The sequence below is a fragment of the Salmo salar genome, chromosome 04 (genome assembly GCF_965601325.2).
Source record: "Salmo salar chromosome 04, fSalSal1, whole genome shotgun sequence".
NCBI classification, from domain to species: Eukaryota; Metazoa; Chordata; class Actinopteri; order Salmoniformes; family Salmonidae; genus Salmo; species Salmo salar.
This window is the reverse complement of record NC_138294.1, coordinates 50,460,154-50,481,781: the sequence shown is the minus strand read 5'-3', so window position 1 is coordinate 50,481,781 and position 21,628 is coordinate 50,460,154. Positions and strand designations below refer to the sequence as shown.

Below are 21,628 nucleotides of genomic sequence, written 5' to 3'. Positions count from 1 at the left end.
GCTGTTTATCTGATAGACTCATGATGTCGCTTTCCACCAGCTAAGTACAGTTAACTATATACCTCCACCTACTACGGGGGAGTAGGCTACATACAGAGTGTCAAAATACCATTTCTCACTGAAAAGCGGTTAGACATTGTAATCTTTCTTCCGTTTGTCTATTGATTGTGGATAATTGGCCTTAATTGCTATTAGACATTAAAGATGGGCTACAAAGGCTTTACGGTTTTTGAATTTGCTTTTCGTCTGTCTTTTTGCCTTTTCTTCATGCACATCAGCAAAGGAGACGTGAGCTTTTCTATACCAGAGCAGGTGAAACGCGGATCTGTAATCGGCAAAAATACTCAAGGTTCTGATGTTGGATGTTAGGCAATTGGGTGTTATTTTTGGGGTTTAAATTACACTTCGTTTTTCACAGTTAGAAATACACATTCAAACATAAGAACCTATAGACTACATCGGTTTCCTATTTAAATTTAGTTCTGTGATGGCTTATTTTTTTTTCGCTGTTCTTAGTAGACAGGTGTATCGCTGTTATCGCTACAACAATTCTCAAAATCTATCGATTTGTCTTTTTACATCATCATGTAGGTTCAGATTTTCTTTTTTCGATATTAGAATCATGTAGGTAGAAGCTTGCTCATTGTTTGTCTATGGCATCCTGATTCATATGTTTAATAGGCACTGCAACTATTATTCGTCTTTATGGAAGTCTGGTTGTTGTACTCGCCCAAAGTAATTCTGACATGCAGTAGGCTAAGTGTATTTTCTTACCCAGTTTTAGAGTAACTGAATGGAGGATAATGTTGAGTTTTTAAATGGAATCCGTTTAAAAATAAGAACTTGACATGGCCAAATAGATACGTTATTATTCATTTTTCTAATTTCTCATTTCACAATAAATATATTGCAGTAGATTGAGATTTAAGCCTATTGCGTTTTAGCGTTCTGAAATATCCCCATTGCTAATTCAGCAACTCTTGATGTCAGCTACGTTTCAGCACCAGGAATGTGGACAGCGACAACACTTTTTTCCTTCACTTTAAAGTCAGTTTAAATCCTGCCAAAGTCAAATGTGGACGGGAACAACAGCACATGTTGGTTTGTTGAGTGAGGACACATTGATAGCTAGTGGAATCCGTGCATTGCATTGGCTTAAAGGAGAAAGTTGCGACTAACTCGATGTTTTTACCTTACGGGACAGTTGTTATTCAAGAAAAGGAGTTCATACATCATACAAGCAATACTTTAAACGTATTTCTGTATTACTATTTATTATTTAACTGAAGTCATAGGCTACATCATCTTTGTAGGAATATATAATTATGAGATAGAATACTTCAGATTCACATTGTGTGTTGTTTCTTTAATGACTGAGGATGTCGCTGTTCACCAGCTAAGAAAAGGTAGGCAGCCTACACTTCTCAACCCGCTAATATATTACTCAAAGGGCGGAAACAGCCTATCGCGCCATTATCACTGAGGAGCAGTCGGCCAAAGGACCTAATTTCTTCAGTTTGGTCATTTGTCTTAGCCAATATTTGTAGTAGCCTACATTGCATAATAATTGTTTTCACCTTGTAATTGGAATATTTTCGTTTGTACATCGAAAATGGGCTACATTGGATTTACAGATTCAGCTTTTGTCCTCCATCTGGCTTGTGTTCTATGCCTAATACGCATCAGCAATGGCGACATGACCTATTCCGTTCCAGAGGAGATGAAACGCGGATCTGTGGTCGGAAATATAGCCAAGGATCTTGGGTTGGATCCTAAGAGACTGTCGGCTCGAAAAGCTCGTTTAGAAGAGGATGGAACTAAACACTTCTGTGACATTAACCTGAATTCGGGAGATCTTGTTGTCGCTGAAAGAATTGATAGGGAGCAGCTTTGCGGTCCGAGGATTTCATGCGGGCTAAAATATGAAATGGTTCTTGAAAGTCCTTTAGAATTGCATCGCATATCTCTTCAGATTCAGGATGTGAACGATAATTCACCACAGTTTGCAGATGATGTTATCAAATTGGAAATAAGGGAATCAGCTGATAAAGGTGAACGTTTCCCCATTAATGAAGCCCACGATGCAGATATAGGTCAGAATGCAGTTCAAAGCTACTCTTTGCAAAGGAATGACCATTTTGTCTTGAATGTTCATACTAATCGAGATGGAGGTAAATACGGTGAGTTAGTGTTAGAGAAAGAGTTGGACCGAGAACAAAAGCAGGAGGTGACGTTGTTACTTACTGCTGTTGATGGTGGGACTCCACAGAGATCTGGTACTGTAGTTATACACGTCACTGTGTTGGATGCTAACGACAATATTCCAGTATTTAGCCAGGACGTGTATAAGGTCAGATTACCTGAAAATTCTCCGTTAGGTACCATTATAGCTACAGTCCGCGCAACTGATGCAGATGAGGGAGCAAATGGTGATGTCATATATGATCTAGGTCGAGTTTCTGAAGAGTTGAAGAATTTGTTTCGCCTCGATAGTAAAACTGGGGTTATAAATCTGGCTGGACCGATAGATTATGAGGAGCAGCCCATTTATGAGCTGCGCGTCCTCGCCAAGGATGGTGCAGGTTTGGTGTCATACACAAAAGTACTGATAGATATTACTGACGTAAACGACAACGCACCAGTGATATTAATAAAAACTCTGACCAGTCCAATTCCAGAGAATGTGTTACCTGGCACAGAGGTGGGCATCATTAATGTACAGGATAAAGACTCGGAGGGAAATAGACAGGTCCGCTGCTCCATTCAACAAAATGTTCCGTTCAAATTAAATCCCTCAATCAAAAACTACTATTCTCTGGTAACAACTAGTGAACTAGACCGTGAGATAATATCAGATTACAACATAACTATCACTGCCACTGACGACGGGTCTCCACCTTTATCCTCCTCAAAGACTATTCATTTATCTGTATCAGACGTGAATGACAATCCTCCTGTGTTTGAAGAACAATCCTACAGTTCCTATGTGACTGAAAACAACAAGCCTGGCTCCTCTATGTGTTCTGTTACTGCCAGAGACCCAGACTGGAGACAGAACGGTACGGTGGTCTATTCTCTATTGCCCAGTGATGTCAACGGTGTTCCGGTGTCCTCATTTCTATCCATTAACGGAGACACGGGGGTGATCCATGCTGTGAGACCATTTGATTATGAGCAGTTTAGGAGCTTCAAAGTCCACGTTGTAGCCAGAGACAATGGTTCTCCTCCACTCAGCAGTAACGTGACAGTGAGTGTCTTCATAACAGATGAGAATGATAACTCTCCCCAGATATTATACCCTGCGCCAGCAGGGAACTCCTTGATGACTGAGATGGTCCCCAAAGCTGCTCTGGCGGGGTCCCTGGTTTCCAAGGTGATAGCTGTGGATGCTGACTCTGGACAGAACGCGTGGCTTTCATATCAGATGGTGAAATCGACTGATCCGGGACTTTTCACTATTGGTCTCCACAGTGGAGAGATCAGGGCACAGCGGGACATTTCTGAATCTGACAGTATGAAGCAGAACCTTGTTATATCAGTGAAAGATAACGGACAGCCCTCTCTCTCTACAACCTGTGATGTATATTTACTCATATCAGACAACTTGGCTGAAGTTCCTGAACTGAAAGACATGACTTATGAGGATAGTTCCAAACTAACTTCCTATTTGATCATCGCACTGGTCTCTGTCTCCACCTTTTTCCTGACTTTCATTATTCTCATCCTGGCCGTGAGGTTCTGCCGCAGTAGAAAGCCTAGAATGTTGTTTGATGGAGCAGTCGCCATTCCCAGCGCGTATTTCCCTCCCAACTATGCAGAGGTGGATGGAGCTGGAACTCTGCGCAGTTCTTACAATTATGACGCATACCTGACAACGGGCTCACGCACCAGTGACTTCAAGTTTGCCAGATCTTACAACGACAGCACGCTGCCTGCTGACCAGACACTGAGGAAGAACCCAAATGAACCTTTCGGAGAAAACATTATCACGTTCAACACCTTGGGGGAGTGCGAGGTGAGATTTCATAGCTTTGACATTGTGATAAACGAAAATGCTTTATTTGTTTATTTAGCCGTTTTGCATAGTCAATCATATGAAACTATAGGTAGCTTACTTTATTGTGTGTTAGGCTAATATTATTACAACAGTGTTGTCTGCTGTACTCTTTCAGTCATTTGATTCAGTCCCATTTTGCATCACTGATAATCTCTGAGGATGTATTTATTTCCCCTCTTGATCCCATTTTAATGTGATTTAGTTAAATACGTAGGCCGTTTCAGCACCACTTAAAAAACTGCAATAGGTAAAGACGTGGGTTATGTTTGAAAGAAACGCCGGATTTTTTAATTACTTTTTTCCCCTTCGAAAACTGTAATGGGTAGAGACGTGAAATATGTTTGAAAGAAATGCCTGATTTTAAAAGGACCTTTTTCCAGTGATTATATTTGGACTTAATTTATTGGCATGATCTTTTGAAGACTACATGGACAGACTACTTTGCCCATTGATCATTCGGTTGAGATGTTGACACAAGGGGATTCGTGTTTTTACAATCCTGCATTTTGAAATAGTCTACCTCTGTTGATATGAGGGGTCCCATTATGTATCTTTAAAAACAATTAAACCCGGCATGTTTTTCTATGCGTAGCAAACTCTCCTCTATACAATTGGCGAGAGACTTGCACACTATTTTCTGCAGTTTTATTCAACTACACGGAGTGTCGCTATTGACCAGCAGTAGCTTTGAAATGAATCTCTCCACCCATTCTTGAAATGTCCAGGGAGTGAGGGGACATCATTATTGCAGTGTAAAAGTCTCCTGCTTAACATTTTAACGTGGTGCATTTTGATCTGCTGGTTGTAAACGTTTCTTCGGTTGGATAGCACTGATTTTGACACACTAATCGGCCTATTTGGAATGAGTTGTGTTATCTGAAAATGGAATACAAGGGATTCTCGTTCTCTGCCTCATTGCTCGGCCTGGCTTTGTTTCTTTTCCTGCTGCACACCAGCTATGGAGACGTGACCTATTCTGTTCCGGAGGAGATGAAACGCGGATCTGTGATCGGAAATATAGCCAAGGATCTGGGGCTGGATGCAAAACGACTTATGTATCGGAAAGCTCGTTTAGATGTTCAAGGTAGCAGCAAGCGCTATTGTGAAATCAATCTGAATACTGGGGATATGGTCATCGCTGAAATAATAGACAGGGAGCAGCTTTGCGGTAGGAGGATTTCATGCACCTTAAAATTCGAGATGGTTCTGGAAAATCCTTTAGAATTACATAACATAATCTTACAGGTACAAGATATTAATGACAATAGCCCACTATTTGGGGAAGATAGCGTTACGTTTGATATCAGGGAGTCAGCAGTCAAAGGCGCTCGATTTTCGGTGAATCCGGCTCACGATGCAGATATAGGACTGAACGCTGTTCAAAGCTACACACTACAAAGGAACGACCATTTTAGCCTGGCTGTTCATACCAACCCAGGTTCTGAAAAGTATGGTGAGCTAGTGTTAGACACAGAGTTAGACCGAGAACAACAACAGGAGGTATCATTACTACTGACTGCGGTTGATGGTGGGACCCCACAGAGATCTGGAACTGTAGTTATACACGTCACTGTGCTGGATGCTAACGATAATAAACCAGTGTTTAGCCAGAATGTCTATAAGGTCAGTGTACCTGAAAATGCTCCATCAGGTTCATTAGTTGTTACTGTGACGGCAACAGATGCAGACGAGGGGGCAAATGGACAGGTGACGTACGGATTTGGCCCAATCTCAGAAGATTTAAATCAATTATTTTCTCTTGACCCTAAAACGGGAGACATCAGGATAGCAGGACAGATGGATTTTGAAGAAGAATCAATTCATGAATTGCGTATCAAAGCCAAAGATGGCTCGGGATTGACTTCCTTTGCCAAAATATTCATAGAAATTACAGATGTTAATGACAATGCCCCAGTGATATCTCTTAAATCCTTGACCAATCCCATCCCAGAGAACTTGTTACCTGGCAGAGAAGTGGGCATCATTAATGTACAGGATAAAGACTCGGAGGGAAATAGACAGGTCCGATGCTCCATTCAACAAAATGTTCCGTTCAAATTAAACCCCTCAATCAAAAACTACTATTCTCTGGTAACAACTAGTGAACTAGACCGAGAGATAATATCAGATTATAACATAACTATCACTGCCACTGACGAGGGGTCTCCACCTTTATCCTCCTCAAAGACTATTCATTTATCTGTATCAGACGTGAATGACAACCCACCAGTGTTTGAAGAACAATCCTACATTTCCTATGTGACTGAAAACAACAAGCCTGGCTCCTCTATGTGTTCTGTTACTGCCAGAGACCCAGACTGGAGACAGAACGGTACGGTGGTCTATTCTCTATTGCCCAGTGATGTCAACGGTGTTCCGGTGTCCTCATTTCTATCCATTAACGGAGACACGGGGGTGATCCATGCTGTGAGAACATTTGATTATGAGCAGTTTAGGAGCTTCAAAGTCCACGTTGTAGCCAGAGACAATGGTTCTCCTCCACTCAGCAGTAACGTGACAGTGAGAGTCTTCATAACAGATGAGAATGATAACTCTCCCCAGATATTATACCCTGCGCCAGCAGGGAACTCCTTGATGACTGAGATGGTCCCCAAAGCTGCTCTGGCGGGGTCCCTGGTTTCCAAGGTGATAGCTGTGGATGCTGACTCTGGACAGAACGCGTGGCTTTCCTATCAGATCGTGAAATCGACTGATCCGGGACTTTTCACTATTGGTCTCCAAGGTGGAGAGATCAGGGCACAGCGGGACATTTCTGAATCTGACAGTATGAAGCAGAACCTTGTTATATCAGTGAAAGATAACGGACAGCCCTCTCTCTCTGCAACCTGTGATGTATATTTACTCATATCAGACAACTTGGCTGAAGTTCCAGAACTGAAAGACATGGCTTATGAGGATAGTTCCAAACTTACTTCCTATTTGATCATCGCACTGGTCTCTGTCTCCACCTTTTTCCTGACTTTCATTATTCTCATCCTGGCCGTGAGGTTCTGCCGCAGTAGAAAGCCTAGAATGTTGTTTGATGGAGCAGTCGCCATTCCCAGCGCGTATTTCCCTCCCAACTATGCAGAGGTGGATGGAGCTGGAACTCTGCGCAGTTCTTACAATTATGACGCATACCTGACAACGGGCTCACGCACCAGTGACTTCAAGTTTGCCAGATCTTACAATGACAGCACGCTGCCTGCTGATCAGACACTAACAAGATGTCCAGATACATTACTAGAAGGAAGTTCCATCACCCTCAACACTGCAGGGGAGTCTATTGAGGTAAGACAGAACTAAGAGGAGATATCCCTTTTCATTGTGTGCGAATGCATCCGATGTTATGATATCAGAATATCTTTCCTAGTGTGTTAATGGTCTTTTCCTTAAATTCTTCTTTATCCTCCTGATTATGAAGGGTTATGTAAAGACATCAATATTCACTTTTTATTGCCTTTTCACAAGGGATATTCTTTAAATTTCGTCGTTGGTTTGTATACAATTAGGGATGCTTTCCCAATCATGGAGTGTGTTTTCATTTTCCTTCCTGTAGTATCCTCATTGCCTACCACATTTTTCTTCAAGTACATTGGCTACATTTCCAAATTTCAGCACCTGCTTAGTGGACAGCGACGTTACAATCACTTTACCGTAGAGTATAGTGGAAATATAATTGCTGGGTTTGATCAGTAATATGGATTATGCGTCGTTGGATTTTATGTGGACCGTTTATTTAACGTAACGATGTGTTGTTGTTGTTATTACTCGGCATCCATGAATAATCAGACAGTGGCAACAGGATGGAAATATTGAATTTACTTTTCCTATCTTCTAATATATGCTTGCAAAAGGAGTTGATTGCGCACAACTATTGGTTTTCCTGTCATCTCTTGCTAAACTATATGAAACGTTCTTCCTACTTTTCACAACACAAGGATGGGGGGAAATATTGACCAAGATGATAAATGACTAGAACTGTTTGTATTGTGATTGCTGTTTTCTGTAAGAACTCAGGATGTCGCTGTTTACCATAAGTAGAATTACAGGCTCTACTCCACCCACCATTGGATTATTCAAAAGAGTAATGGACTATATTGCATCACTTTCACCGAGGAGCAGTCGGACAACATTCGTTTTGCTATTCCTTTTGAGAGGCTAATATTGTACTCTTACGTTGCAGTATCATTTCGACTAGTATTTAACTCTTATGTTGACACTTGGTTTTGATCATCCAGAATGGGGTACACAGGATCTTCGGTTTTTACCTCTTTGTTCCGCCTGGCTTTTTGTCATTGCCTGATGCGCATCAGCAATGGAGACTTGAGCTATTCAATTCCAGAGGAGATGAAACGCGGATCTGTGATCGGAAATCTAGTTAAGGATCTGGGGCTGGATGCTAAGAGACTTTCAGGTCGTAAAGCTCGTTTGGATATGGATGGCAGTCGTCAACATTACTGTGACATTAATGTGAATACTGGAGAATTAATTGTGGCTGAAACAATAGACAGGGAGGAGCTGTGTGGACCGAAGGTTTCTTGTTCTTTAAAATACGAGCTTGTGCTGGAGAAACCTCTGGAATTACATCGCATAACTGTACAAATACAAGATATAAACGACAATTCACCACGGTTTCCCAATGTACGTATTGATCTAGAAATTCAGGAATCTGCTTACAAAGGTGCACGATATCCCTTGGATGAACCTCATGACTCTGACTTAGGATTAAATGGTATACAAAGCTATTCACTGGAGAGGAATGCCTATTTTATTTTGGACGTTCAAACGAGCTCAGACGGAGGAAAATATGGCGAGTTGGTGTTAGAAAAAGAGCTAGATCGAGAACTACAACAAGAGGTGACGTTGTTACTTACTGCGGTTGATGGTGGGACTCCACAGAGATCTGGTACTGTAGTTATACACGTCACTGTGCTGGATGCTAACGATAATAAACCAGTGTTTAGCCAAACAGTGTATAAAGTTCGTTTGCCTGAAAATTCTCCAACAGGGACTGTTGTAGTTGCAGTTAGTGCTAGTGATGAAGACGAAGGAGCAAATGGAGAAGTATCATATGAGTTCAATCGTATTTCCGATAAAGCAGCTAAACTGTTTTCCATCGACAAAAAGACTGGCGAGATTAAAGTGCAGGGTCCCATAGATTATGAAGAAAATGCAGAATACGAAGTGCGTGTCCAGGCTAAAGATGGGTCTGGCTTAGCTGGCAATGCAAAAGTAATGATAGAAATCACAGACCTAAATGACAACGCACCGGTGATATTGATCAAATCCTTTAACAATCCCATCCCTGAGAACGTGTTACCTGGTACAGAGGTGGGGATCATAAATGTACAAGATGAAGATTCAGAGGGAAATAGACAGGTCCGCTGCTCCATTCAACAAAATGTCCCTTTCAAACTTAACCCTTCAATCAAAAACTATTATTCTCTGGTAACAACTAGTGAACTAGACCGTGAGATAATATCAGATTATAACATAACTATCACTGCCACTGACGAGGGGTCTCCACCTTTATCCTCCTCAAATACTATTCATTTATCTGTATCAGACGTGAACGACAATCCTCCTGTGTTTGAAGAACAATCCTACAGTTCCTATGTGACTGAAAACAACAAGCCTGGCTCCTCTATGTGTTCTGTTACTGCCAGAGACCCAGACTGGAGACAGAACGGTACGGTGGTCTATTCTCTATTGCCCAGTGGTGTCAACGGTGTTCCGGTGTCCTCATTTCTATCCATTAACGGAGACACGGGGGTGATCCATGCTGTGAGAGCATTTGATTATGAGCAGTTTAGGAGCTTCAAAGTCCACGTTGTAGCCAGAGACAATGGTTCTCCTCCACTCAGCAGTAACGTGACAGTGAGAGTCTTCATAACAGATGAGAATGATAACTCTCCCCAGATATTATACCCTGCTCCAGCAGGGAACTCCTTGATGACTGAGATGGTCCCCAAAGCTGCTCTGGCGGGGTCCCTGGTTTCCAAGGTGATAGCTGTGGATGCTGACTCTGGACAGAACGCGTGGCTTTCATATCAGATCGTGAAATCGACTGATCCGGGACTTTTCACTATTGGTCTCCACAGTGGAGAGATCAGGGCACAGCGGGACATTTCTGAATCTGACAGTATGAAGCAGAACCTTGTTATATCAGTGAAAGATAACGGACAGCCCTCTCTCTCTGCAACCTGTGATGTGTATTTACTCATATCAGACAACTTGGCTGAAGTTCCAGAACTGAAAGACATGGCTTATGAGGATAGTTCCAAACTAACTTCCTATTTGATCATCGCACTGGTCTCTGTCTCCACCTTTTTCCTGACTTTCATTATTCTCATCCTGGCCGTGAGGTTCTGCCGCAGTAGAAAGCCTAGAATGTTGTTTGATGGAGCAGTCGCCATTCCCAGCGCGTATTTCCCTCCCAACTATGCAGAGGTGGATGGAGCTGGAACTCTGCGCAGTTCTTACAATTATGACGCATACCTGACAACGGGCTCACGCACCAGTGACTTCAAGTTTGCCAGATCTTACAATGACAGCACGCTGCCTGCTGATCAGACACTAACAAGATGTCCAGATACATTACTAGAAGGGAGTATCATGTCGCTCAACACTGCAGGAGAAGCGAATGAGGTAAGCCTTCTCTCATCTGAGATACCACCGTTTGTACCTGAGTTGTTTCGTTGTGGGAGAATGGGTTATGTATGTGGAAAATACATTTTGGGCCTTAATGGCTTATGCCATCCTATAGAAACAGTAGGTCTATACTCGGTTTAGATGATAACAACTTAGTAGGCTAAAATGTGGCATTTATCCACTCATTGTTTTGTTTGATTGGTTGAGTTGCAAAGGTGCTCGCTGTTTCTTCTCTTCTCTGTGAGGAGTAATTCACTAGGGGTTTGATTTGATGGAAGCAGTTTGCTCCGTGTTTGTTTGGGCTGTGGTTTCCTATAATTAAAACAAGCAATGCAGTTTCGGTTGCTTTTAGCCGGTGATGTTTTCTTCACTGATTTTCTGATGGAGTTGACAATAAAGCTTGATGGAGATAGGAATACATGGTTTAGACTACTTTTGAAAAGGAATGAGACATTGTATAATAAATGGACAGTTTTTACCTGGAAAGAGTTTTGAATGTGTTTTGAAACTTGATTATATATTGTTAGGGTGTGTGTTCAGCGTTGTGCATTAAAATCCCCATTGCCTACCGTTTTTTTTGTTGGTCGCCTACATTTCAGCACCAGACCAGTGGACAGCGTGGTGACATGTTTTAGTTTACTGAAGTCTAACGGTCAAAAACTCAAAGATAGAATGCGAAAGAAATACCATTATTTTAATGACTAACGAAACATCGGTAGTGAAATCGACAGTTTTCATGACGATGGTTGAAATATTTTATTATCCAGTAAAAAAACATGTTGCAACTAGTCTACTAATGGCTTATTGTGTGAATATTAGGAATATTGTGTAGGTTTTTCCTAATAGCGTACCTCATCCATGTCTTCTCATGATCATGTTACGTCGAGTTGTAATACGGTCGTCTGCGTTTGGAGAATATGAATCATTCCAAGAAGGACACATGAAAACAATATAGGCCTACGAGCATGCTGTTTATCTGATAGACTCATGATGTCGCTTTCCACCAGCTAAGTACAGTTAACTATATACCTCCACCTACTACGGGGGAGTAGGCTACATACAGAGTGTCAAAATACCATTTCTCACTGAAAAGCGGTTAGACATTGTAATCTTTCTTCCGTTTGGCTATTGATTGTGGATAATTGGCCTTAATTGCTATTAGACATTAAAGATGGGCTACAAAGGCTTTACGGTTTTTGAATTTGCTTTTCGTCTGTCTTTTTGCCTTTTCTTCATGCACATCAGCAAAGGAGACGTGAGCTTTTCTATACCAGAGCAGGTGAAACGCGGATCTGTAATCGGCAAAAATACTCAAGGTTCTGATGTTGGATGTTAGGCAATTGGGTGTTATTTTTGGGGTTTAAATTACACTTCGTTTTTCACAGTTAGAAATACACATTCAAACATAAGAACCTATAGACTACATCGGTTTCCTATTTAAATTTAGTTCTGTGATGGCTTATTTTTTTTTCGCTGTTCTTAGTAGACAGGTGTATCGCTGTTATCGCTACAACAATTCTCAAAATCTATCGATTTGTCTTTTTACATCATCATGTAGGTTCAGATTTTCTTTTTTCGATATTAGAATCATGTAGGTAGAAGCTTGCTCATTGTTTGTCTATGGCATCCTGATTCATATGTTTAATAGGCACTGCAACTATTATTCGTCTTTATGGAAGTCTGGTTGTTGTACTCGCCCAAAGTAATTCTGACATGCAGTAGGCTAAGTGTATTTTCTTACCCAGTTTTAGAGTAACTGAATGGAGGATAATGTTGAGTTTTTAAATGGAATCCGTTTAAAAATAAGAACTTGACATGGCCAAATAGATACGTTATTATTCATTTTTCTAATTTCTCATTTCACAATAAATATATTGCAGTAGATTGAGATTTAAGTCTATTGCGTTTTAGCGTTCTGAAATATCCCCATTGCTAATTCAGCAACTCTTGATGTCAGCTACGTTTCAGCACCAGGAATGTGGACAGCGACAACACCTTTTTCCTTCACTTTAAAGTCAGTTTAAATCCTGCCAAAGTCAAATGTGGACGGGAACAACAGCACATTTTGGTTTGTTGAGTGAGGACACATTGATAGCTAGTGGAATCCGTGCATTGCATTGGCTTAAAGGAGAAAGTTGCGACTAACTCGATGTTTTTACCTTACGGGACTGTTCTTATTCAAGAAAAGGAGTTCATACATCATACAAGCATTACTTTAAACGTATTTCTGTATTACTATTTATTATTTAACTGAAGTCATAGGCTACATCATCTTTGTAGGAATATATAATTATAAGATAGAATACTTCAGATTCACATTGTGTGTTGTTTCTTTAATGACTGAGGATGTCGCTGTTCACCAGCTAAGAAAAGTTAGGCAGCCTACACTTCTCAACCCAATATATTACTCAAAGGGCGGAAACAGCCTATCGCGCCATTATCACTGAGGAGCAGTCGGCCAAAGGACCTAATTTCTTCAGTTTGGTCATTTGTCTTAGACAATATTTGTAGTAGACTACATTGCATAATAATTGTTTTCACCTTGTAATTGGAATATTTTCGTTTGTACATCGAAAATGGGCTATATTGGATTTACAGTTTCAGCTTTTGTCCTCCATCTGGCTTGTGTTCTATGCCTAATACGCATCAGCAATGGCGACATGACCTATTCCGTTCCAGAGGAGATGAAACGCGGATCTGTGGTCGGAAATATAGCCAAGGATCTTGGTTTGGATCCTAAGAGACTGTCGGCTCGAAAAGCTCGTTTAGAAGAGGATGGAACTAAACACTTCTGTGACATTAACCTGAATTCGGGAGATCTTGTTGTCGCTGAAAGAATTGATAGGGAGCAGCTTTGCGGTCCGAGGATTTCATGCGGGCTAAAATATGAAATGGTTCTTGAAAGTCCTTTAGAATTGCATCGCATTTCTCTTCAGATTCAGGATGTGAACGATAATTCACCACAGTTTGCAGATGATGTTATCAAAATGGAAATAAGTGAATCAGCTGATAAAGGTGAACGTTTCCCCATTAATGAAGCCCACGATGCAGATATAGGTCAGAATGCAGTTCAAAGCTACTCTTTGCAAAGGAATGATCATTTTGTCTTGAATGTTCATACTAATCGAGATGGAGGTAAATACGGTGAGTTAGTGTTAGAGAAAGAGCTGGACCGAGAACAAAAGCAGGAGGTGACGTTGTTACTTACTGCTGTTGATGGTGGGACTCCACAGAGATCTGGTACTGTAGTTATACACGTCACTGTGTTGGATGCTAACGACAATATTCCAGTATTTAGCCAGGACGTGTATAAGGTCAGATTACCTGAAAATTCTCCGTTAGGTACCATTATAGCTACAGTCCGCGCAACTGATGCAGATGAGGGAGCAAATGGTGATGTCATATATGATCTAGGTCGAGTTTCTGAAGAGTTGAAGAATTTGTTTCGCCTCGATAGTAAAACTGGGGTTATAAATCTGGCTGGACCGATAGATTATGAGGAGCAGCCCATTTATGAGCTGCGCGTCCTCGCCAAGGATGGTGCAGGTTTGGTGTCATACACAAAAGTACTGATAGATATTACTGACGTAAACGACAACGCACCAGTGATATTAATAAAAACTCTGACCAGTCCAATTCCAGAGAATGTGTTACCTGGCACAGAGGTGGGCATCATTAATGTACAGGATAAAGATTCGGAGGGAAATAGACAGGTCCGATGCTCCATTCAACAAAATGTTCCGTTCAAATTAAATCCCTCAATCAAAAACTACTATTCTCTGGTAACAACTAGTGAACTAGACCGAGAGATAATATCAGATTATAACATAACTATCACTGCCACTGACGACGGGTCTCCACCTTTATCCTCCTCAAAGACTATTCATTTATCTGTATCAGACGTGAATGACAATCCTCCTGTGTTTGAAGAACAATCCTACAGTTCCTATGTGACTGAAAACAACAAGCCTGGCTCCTCTATGTGTTCTGTTACTGCCAGAGACCCAGACTGGAGACAGAACGGTACGGTGGTCTATTCTCTATTGCCCAGTGATGTCAACGGTGTTCCGGTGTCCTCATTTCTATCCATTAACGGAGACACGGGGGTGATCCATGCTGTGAGACCATTTGATTATGAGCAGTTTAGGAGCTTCAAAGTCCACGTTGTAGCCAGAGACAATGGTTCTCCTCCACTCAGCAGTAACGTGACAGTGAGTGTCTTCATAACAGATGAGAATGATAACTCTCCCCAGATATTATACCCTGCGCCAGCAGGGAACTCCTTGATGACTGAGATGGTCCCCAAAGCTGCTCTGGCGGGGTCCCTGGTTTCCAAGGTGATAGCTGTGGATGCTGACTCTGGACAGAACGCGTGGCTTTCATATCAGATGGTGAAATCGACTGATCCGGGACTTTTCACTATTGGTCTCCACAGTGGAGAGATCAGGGCACAGCGGGACATTTCTGAATCTGACAGTATGAAGCAGAACCTTGTTATATCAGTGAAAGATAACGGACAGCCCTCTCTCTCTACAACCTGTGATGTATATTTACTCATATCAGACAACTTGGCTGAAGTTCCTGAACTGAAAGACATGACTTATGAGGATAGTTCCAAACTAACTTCCTATTTGATCATCGCACTGGTCTCTGTCTCCACCTTTTTCCTGACTTTCATTATTCTCATCCTGGCCGTGAGGTTCTGCCGCAGTAGAAAGCCTAGAATGTTGTTTGATGGAGCAGTCGCCATTCCCAGCGCGTATTTCCCTCCCAACTATGCAGAGGTGGATGGAGCTGGAACTCTGCGCAGTTCTTACAATTATGACGCATACCTGACAACGGGCTCACGCACCAGCGACTTCAAGTTTGCCAGATCTTACAATGACAGCACGCTGCCTGCTGATCAGACACTAACAAGATGTCCAGATACATTACTAGAAGGAAGTTCCATCACCCTCAACACTGCAGGGGAGTCTATTGAGGTAAGACAGAACTAAGAGGAGATATCCCTTTTCTTTGTGTGCGAATGCATCCGATGTTATGATATCAGAATATCTTTCCTAGTGTGTTAGTGGTCTTTTCCTTAAATTCTTCTTTATCCTCCTGATTATGAAGGGTTATGTAACGACATCAATATTCACTTTTTAATTCCTTTTCACAAGGGATATTCTTTCAATTTTGTTGTTGGTGTGTATAAAGTTAGGCATGCTACCCCAATCATGGAGTTTGTTTACATTTTCCTTTCTGTAGTATCCTCATTGCCTACTACATTTTTCTTTAAGTGTGTTGGCTACTTTTCCACATTCCAGCTCGTGGTTAGTGGAAAGCGACGTAACCATCACTTTACCTGAGAGCAGTGGTCACCAGCCTTTTCTGAGTCAAGATCACTTTCCGAGTCAAAATGCATGCTAAGATCTACCGCTCTGATTTTTTATTAACATGACTTAAAGAATGTAAGCCTATGCAACAATAACCAATTAAAAACAGTTCTGAACCAATGAGGTTTGTGCAGTTAGATACAGTCCCAATATATTAACACCGCATACTGGCTTTGCTTGAATTTACCTGCCAATGCTTTGTTGTTCGGGACATTTTTTAAAATGATATTTTAAAATTTGAAGTAGGCTATATGATCACTCTGGTAATATATCTATTGTTGTATTACTTGTGAGGCACAGCTGAGTGAGCATACATTTAAATAATTAGCTTTTTATTTTACTGGGCTGATGGTGCCTGCATCTGATGGTCAGTCTCAGGGAGGGAGAGAGCAGCAGACTGATGGTCAGTCTAAGGGAGGGAGAGAGCAGATAGAATGATTGAAGATGATAGAAGCCCATCTCCTACTGTAAATAACCTACACACTGTGTGTGTAGCCAGCCAGCCAGACAGGTAGAAAAATGGCAGAAAAATAAAAGACGGACATCAGAGTATTTTTCAATACACCAAAACGCATAGTAAGAACCCTAGTAGCCTAATATCTCAAAGACTAGTTGATAAAATGTTCATAAGAAAGAAATGAAATTCTAATGGAAATGTTTCACAATGATGTCATTAGGCAGAGCAGGCAACAGATGGCACACAGACAGCAGAGTTGGGGACAGATATGCAGGGACAGACTGGCAGAGACAGGGAGTCTCAGGTAAGTTTGTTGAGTCTTTGTTTGGCAACATTATGAAAGGTTCTCCATTTTTTGTACTTGTAAAATAGGAACATAATTGGAAAATGCCATGGATACCCCCACTCTCAACTTAAACTGGTGACTGAACTAAGATTTGTTAAAGGAAATGGTATTGCTGTTGTGATTAGTTGTGTAGTTTTGGGTACCGGTAGTTAGGAGTACGGCAAACACCTTATTTCTTTGGTTCCTCAATATACATTTACCATATTACAATGTAGGCTATGTGTTACAGCACTACTTTTGGTGTCCCCCTCAGGAATTGCTCTTGAGAAAATTTCATGTAATTGTCCCCTCCAAAGTTGATATCAGATTTTCGCCAATGGACTGAGGGTCAGTCTCGGGGAGGGAGAGAGCAGCAGACTGAGGGTCCGTCTCTCAACATCCCTCCGCTCTCCATTTCCTCCACTGACACTGACCCAAAAGGGACACCGTCTTCCAGCTGATGACGAAACTGGAGTCGCACCGCATTATTTCTGCCTCATGCACAAATTCATGTTGTTAGTCCTATGAACAGAGAAAGTGAAATATTCCTTGATATTAAAAAAGACCCAAGCCGCTAATAATAACAACAACGCAAGCCTATAGATACACTTTCCTCCTCATTCATTACTACTGCACTGCTTGTTGTAGCGCTGAGTGGAAATAGAAAGAAAGCGCATTATATGGCTTATAAAAGTGCTGAGTACAAATTGTTTACAGTGCTGAGTAAGAACTTAAACATGAACTCAGTCATAAAAACAGCAGCTCTTTGCAGTATTCGTTGACAGTCTCTCTCTAGTCATGGTTTTAAACGTTTAGAAATCTCACAGTATCAATTTTGCCGTACTTTCTTTTATGCCTGCTATGTTACTGCAGACTCGGTCATCTGAGCAATCTTATTGGCCAGCGGAGGCATAATGCACTTGATTTCCTCTCCAGGCCCACCGGAATGACAGAGTTCGTACCTTCAGACACATGAAATGGCAACAGTATTCCTACTCGGCGCGCAGGGCTGATGAATTGGCTGCACCTACCACCAACAGCCCGAGACTAAAAAAAGATATGAATACAAGGCTTTATCGTTGTTGTTTTTTACAGAAATGTTTGGCATCGACTAGAAATGCCCTGGAGATCGACAAGTCGTTCGCGATTGACCGGTTGGTGACCACTGCCTTAGAGTATAGTGGACATATAGTTGAATTTTATGTGGACCGTTGATATAGCTTATCTATTTATTTATTTTTGTTATTAGGCAATACATGAATAATCAGACAGTGGCAACAGTATGGAAATATAGAATTTACTTTTCATATCTTCTCATTTATGATTATATGACGAGTTGATTTCTCACAACTATTGGTTTTCCTCTCTTCTCTTGCTAAGCTATATGAAACGTTCTTCCTACTTTTCACAACACAAGGATGGGGGAAATATTGACCAAGATGATAAATGACTAGAACTGTTTGGAATGTGATTGCTGTTTTCTGTAAGAACTCAGGATGTCGCTGTTTACCATAAGTAGAATTACAGGCTCTACTCCACCCACCATTGGATTATTCAAAAGAGTAATAGACTATATTGCATCACTTTCACCGAGGAGCAGTCGGACAACATTCGTTTTGCTATTCCTTTTGAGAGGCTAATATTGTACTCTTACGTTGCAGTATCATTTCGACTAGTATTGAACTCTTATGTTGACACTTGGTTTTGATCATCCAGAATGGGGTACACAGGATCTTCGGTTTTTACCTCTTTGTTCCGCCTGGCTTTTTGTCATTGCCTGATGCGCATCAGCAATGGAGACTTGAGCTATTCAATTCCAGAGGAGATGAAACGCGGATCTGTGATCGGAAATCTAGTTAAGGATCTGGGGCTGGATGCTAAGAGACTTTCAGGTCGTAAAGCTCGTTTGGATATGGATGGCAGTCGTCAACGTTACTGTGACATTAATGTGAATACTGGAGAATTAATTGTGGCTGAAACAATAGACAGGGAGGAGCTGTGTGGACCGAAGGTTTCTTGTTCTTTAAAATACGAGCTTGTGCTGGAGAAACCTCTGGAATTACATCGCATAACTGTACAAATACAAGATATAAACGACAATTCACCACGGTTTCCCAATGCACGTATTGATCTAGAAATTCAGGAATCTGCTTACAAAGGCGCAAGATATCCCTTGGATGAACCTCATGACTCTGACATAGGATTAAATGGTATACAAAGCTATTCACTGGAGAGGAATGCCTATTTTATTTTGGACGTTCAAACGAGCTCAGACGGAGGAAAATATGGCGAGTTGGTATTAGAAAAAGAATTAGATCGAGAACAACAGCAAGAGGTGACGTTGTTACTTACTGCTGTTGATGGTGGGACTCCACAGAGATCTGGTACTGTAGTTATACACGTCACTGTGCTGGATGCTAATGATAATAAACCAGTGTTTAGCCAGACAGTGTATAAAGTACGTTTGCCTGAAAATTCTCCAACAGGGACTGTTGTAGTTGCAGTTAGTGCTAGTGATGAAGACGAAGGAGCAAATGGAGAAGTATCATATGAGTTCAATCGTATTTCAGATAAAGCAGCTAAACTGTTTTCCATCGACAAAAAGACTGGCGAGATTAAAGTGCAGGGTCCCATAGATTATGAAGAAAATGCAGAATACGAAGTGCGTGTCCAGGCTAAAGATGGGTCTGGCTTAGCTGGCAATGCAAAAGTAATGATAGAAATCACAGACCTAAATGACAACGCACCGGTGATATTGATTAAATCCTTTAACAATCCCATCCCTGAGAACGTGTTACCAGGTACAGAGGTGGGGATCATAAATGTACAAGATGAAGATTCAGAGGGAAATAGACAGGTCCGCTGCTCCATTCAACAAAATGTTCCTTTCAAATTAAACCCCTCAATTAAAAACTACTATTCTCTGGTAACAACTAGTGAACTGGACCGTGAGATAATATCTGATTATAACATAACTATCACTGCCGCTGACGAGGGGTCTCCACCTTTATCTTCCTCAAAGACTATTCATTTATCTGTATCAGACGTGAATGACAACCCACCTGTGTTTGAAGAACAATCCTACAGTTCCTATGTGACTGAAAACAACAAGCCTGGGTCCTCTATGTGTTCTGTTACTGCCAGAGACCCAGACTGGAGACAGAACGGTACGGTGGTCTATTCTCTATTGCCCAGTGATGTCAACGGTGTTCCGGTGTCCTCATTTCTATCCATTAACGGAGACACGGGGGTGATCCATGCTGTGAGAGCATTTGATTATGAGCAGTTTAGGAGCTTCAAAGTCCACGTTGTAGCCAGAGACAATGGTTCTCCTCCACTCAGCAGTAACGTGACAGTGAGAGTCTTCATAACAGATGAGAATGATAACTCTCCCCAGATATTATACCCTGCTCCAGCAGTGAACTCCTTGATGACTGAGATGGTCCCCAAAGCTGCTCTGGCGGGGTCCCTGGTTTCCAAGGTGATAGCTGTGGATGCTGACTCTGGACAGAACGCGTGGCTTTCCTATCAGATCGTGAAATCGACTGATCCTGGACTTTTCACTATTGGTCTCCACAGTGGAGAGATCAGGGCACAGCGGGACATTTCTGAATCTGACAGTATGAAGCAGAACCTTGTTATATCAGTGAAAGATAACGGACAGCCCTCTCTCTCTGCAACCTGTGATGTGTATTTACTCATATCAGACAACTTGGCTGAAGTTCCAGAACTGAAAGACATGGCTTATGAGGATAGTTCCAAACTTACTTCCTATTTGATCATCGCACTGGTCTCTGTCTCCACCTTTTTCCTGACTTTCATTATTCTCATCCTGGCCGTGAGGTTCTGCCGCAGTAGAAAGCCTAGAATGTTGTTTGATGGAGCAGTCGCCATTCCCAGCGCGTATTTCCCTCCCAACTATGCAGAGGTGGATGGAGCTGGAACTCTGCGCAGTTCTTACAATTATGACGCATACCTGACAACGGGCTCACGCACCAGCGACTTCAAGTTTGCCAGATCTTACAATGACAGCACGCTGCCTGCTGATCAGACACTAACAAGATGTCCAGATACATTACTAGAAGGAAGTTCCATCACCCTCAACACTGCAGGGGAGTCTATTGAGGTAAGACAGAACTAAGAGGAGATATCCCTTTTCTTTGTGTGCGAATGCATCCGATGTTATGATATCAGAATATCTTTCCTAGTTTGTTAGTGGTCTTTTCCTTAAATTCTTCTTTATCCTCCTGATTATGAAGGGTTATGTAACGACATCAATATTCACTTTTTAATTCCTTTTCACAAGGGATATTCTTTCAATTTTGTTGTTGGTGTGTATAGAGTTAGGCATGCTACCCCAATCATGGAGTTTGTTTACATTTTCCTTTCTGTAGTATCCTCATTGCCTACTACATTTTTCTTTAAGTGTGTTGGCTACTTTTCCACATTCCAGCTCGTGGTTAGTGGAAAGCGACGTAATCATCACTTTACCTGAGAGCAGTGGTCACCAGCCTTTTCTGAGTCAAGATCACTTTCCGAGTCAAAATGCATGCTAAGATCTACCGCTCTGATTTTTTTATTAACATGACTTAAAATATGTAAGCCTATGCAACAATAACCAATTAAAAACAGTTCTGAACCAATGAGGTTTGTGCAGTTAGATACAGGCCCAATACATTAACACCGCATACTGGCTTTGCTTGAATTTACCTGCCAATGCTTTGTGGTTCGGGACATTTTTTTTAATGATATTTTAC

The 21,628-nt window shown here is 41.5% G+C and overlaps 3 protein-coding genes across 13 annotated transcripts in view; all 3 read left to right on the top strand.

The window, feature by feature from the left end:
- The window catches only part of LOC106603249 (protocadherin gamma-C5), a 167,210-nt gene that overhangs the window by 18,231 nt on the left and 127,351 nt on the right, over nt 1-21,628 (top strand). For 2 of the 11 annotated variants that reach the window (XM_045716986.2, XM_045716971.2), the window contains exon 1: nt 1,468-4,015. The exons of 2 other annotated variants lie outside the window; for them this stretch is intronic. In XM_045716986.2, the coding sequence (XP_045572942.1) occupies nt 1,613-4,015 (2,403 nt within the window). In that variant the 5' untranslated portion in view covers nt 1,468-1,612. Of the gene's footprint in view, nt 1-1,467; nt 4,016-8,130; nt 10,709-18,431; nt 20,998-21,628 lie in introns of those variants that run through there. 7 more of the 11 variants (XM_045716981.2, XM_045716966.2, XM_045716999.2 and 4 more) reach the window with 6 other exon arrangements.
- LOC123742467 (protocadherin beta-16-like) lies at nt 4,057-7,363 on the top strand. The gene has a single exon (XM_045717011.2). The coding sequence runs from the start codon at nt 4,940-4,942 to the stop codon at nt 7,361-7,363; it is 2,424 nt and encodes an 807-aa protein (XP_045572967.2). The 5' UTR covers nt 4,057-4,939.
- LOC123742461 (protocadherin gamma-A12) lies at nt 13,108-15,830 on the top strand. The gene has a single exon (XM_045717004.2). It carries the CDS (start codon nt 13,288-13,290, stop codon nt 15,706-15,708), a length of 2,421 nt encoding a protein of 806 aa, XP_045572960.2. The 5' UTR covers nt 13,108-13,287; the 3' UTR covers nt 15,709-15,830.

Coding starts and splice junctions, on each gene's coding strand:
- LOC123742467 (XM_045717011.2), top strand. CDS start 4,940: ATGGAATACAAGGGATTCTCGTTCTCTGCCTCATTGCTCGGCCTGGCT.
- LOC123742461 (XM_045717004.2), top strand. CDS start 13,288: ATGGGCTATATTGGATTTACAGTTTCAGCTTTTGTCCTCCATCTGGCT.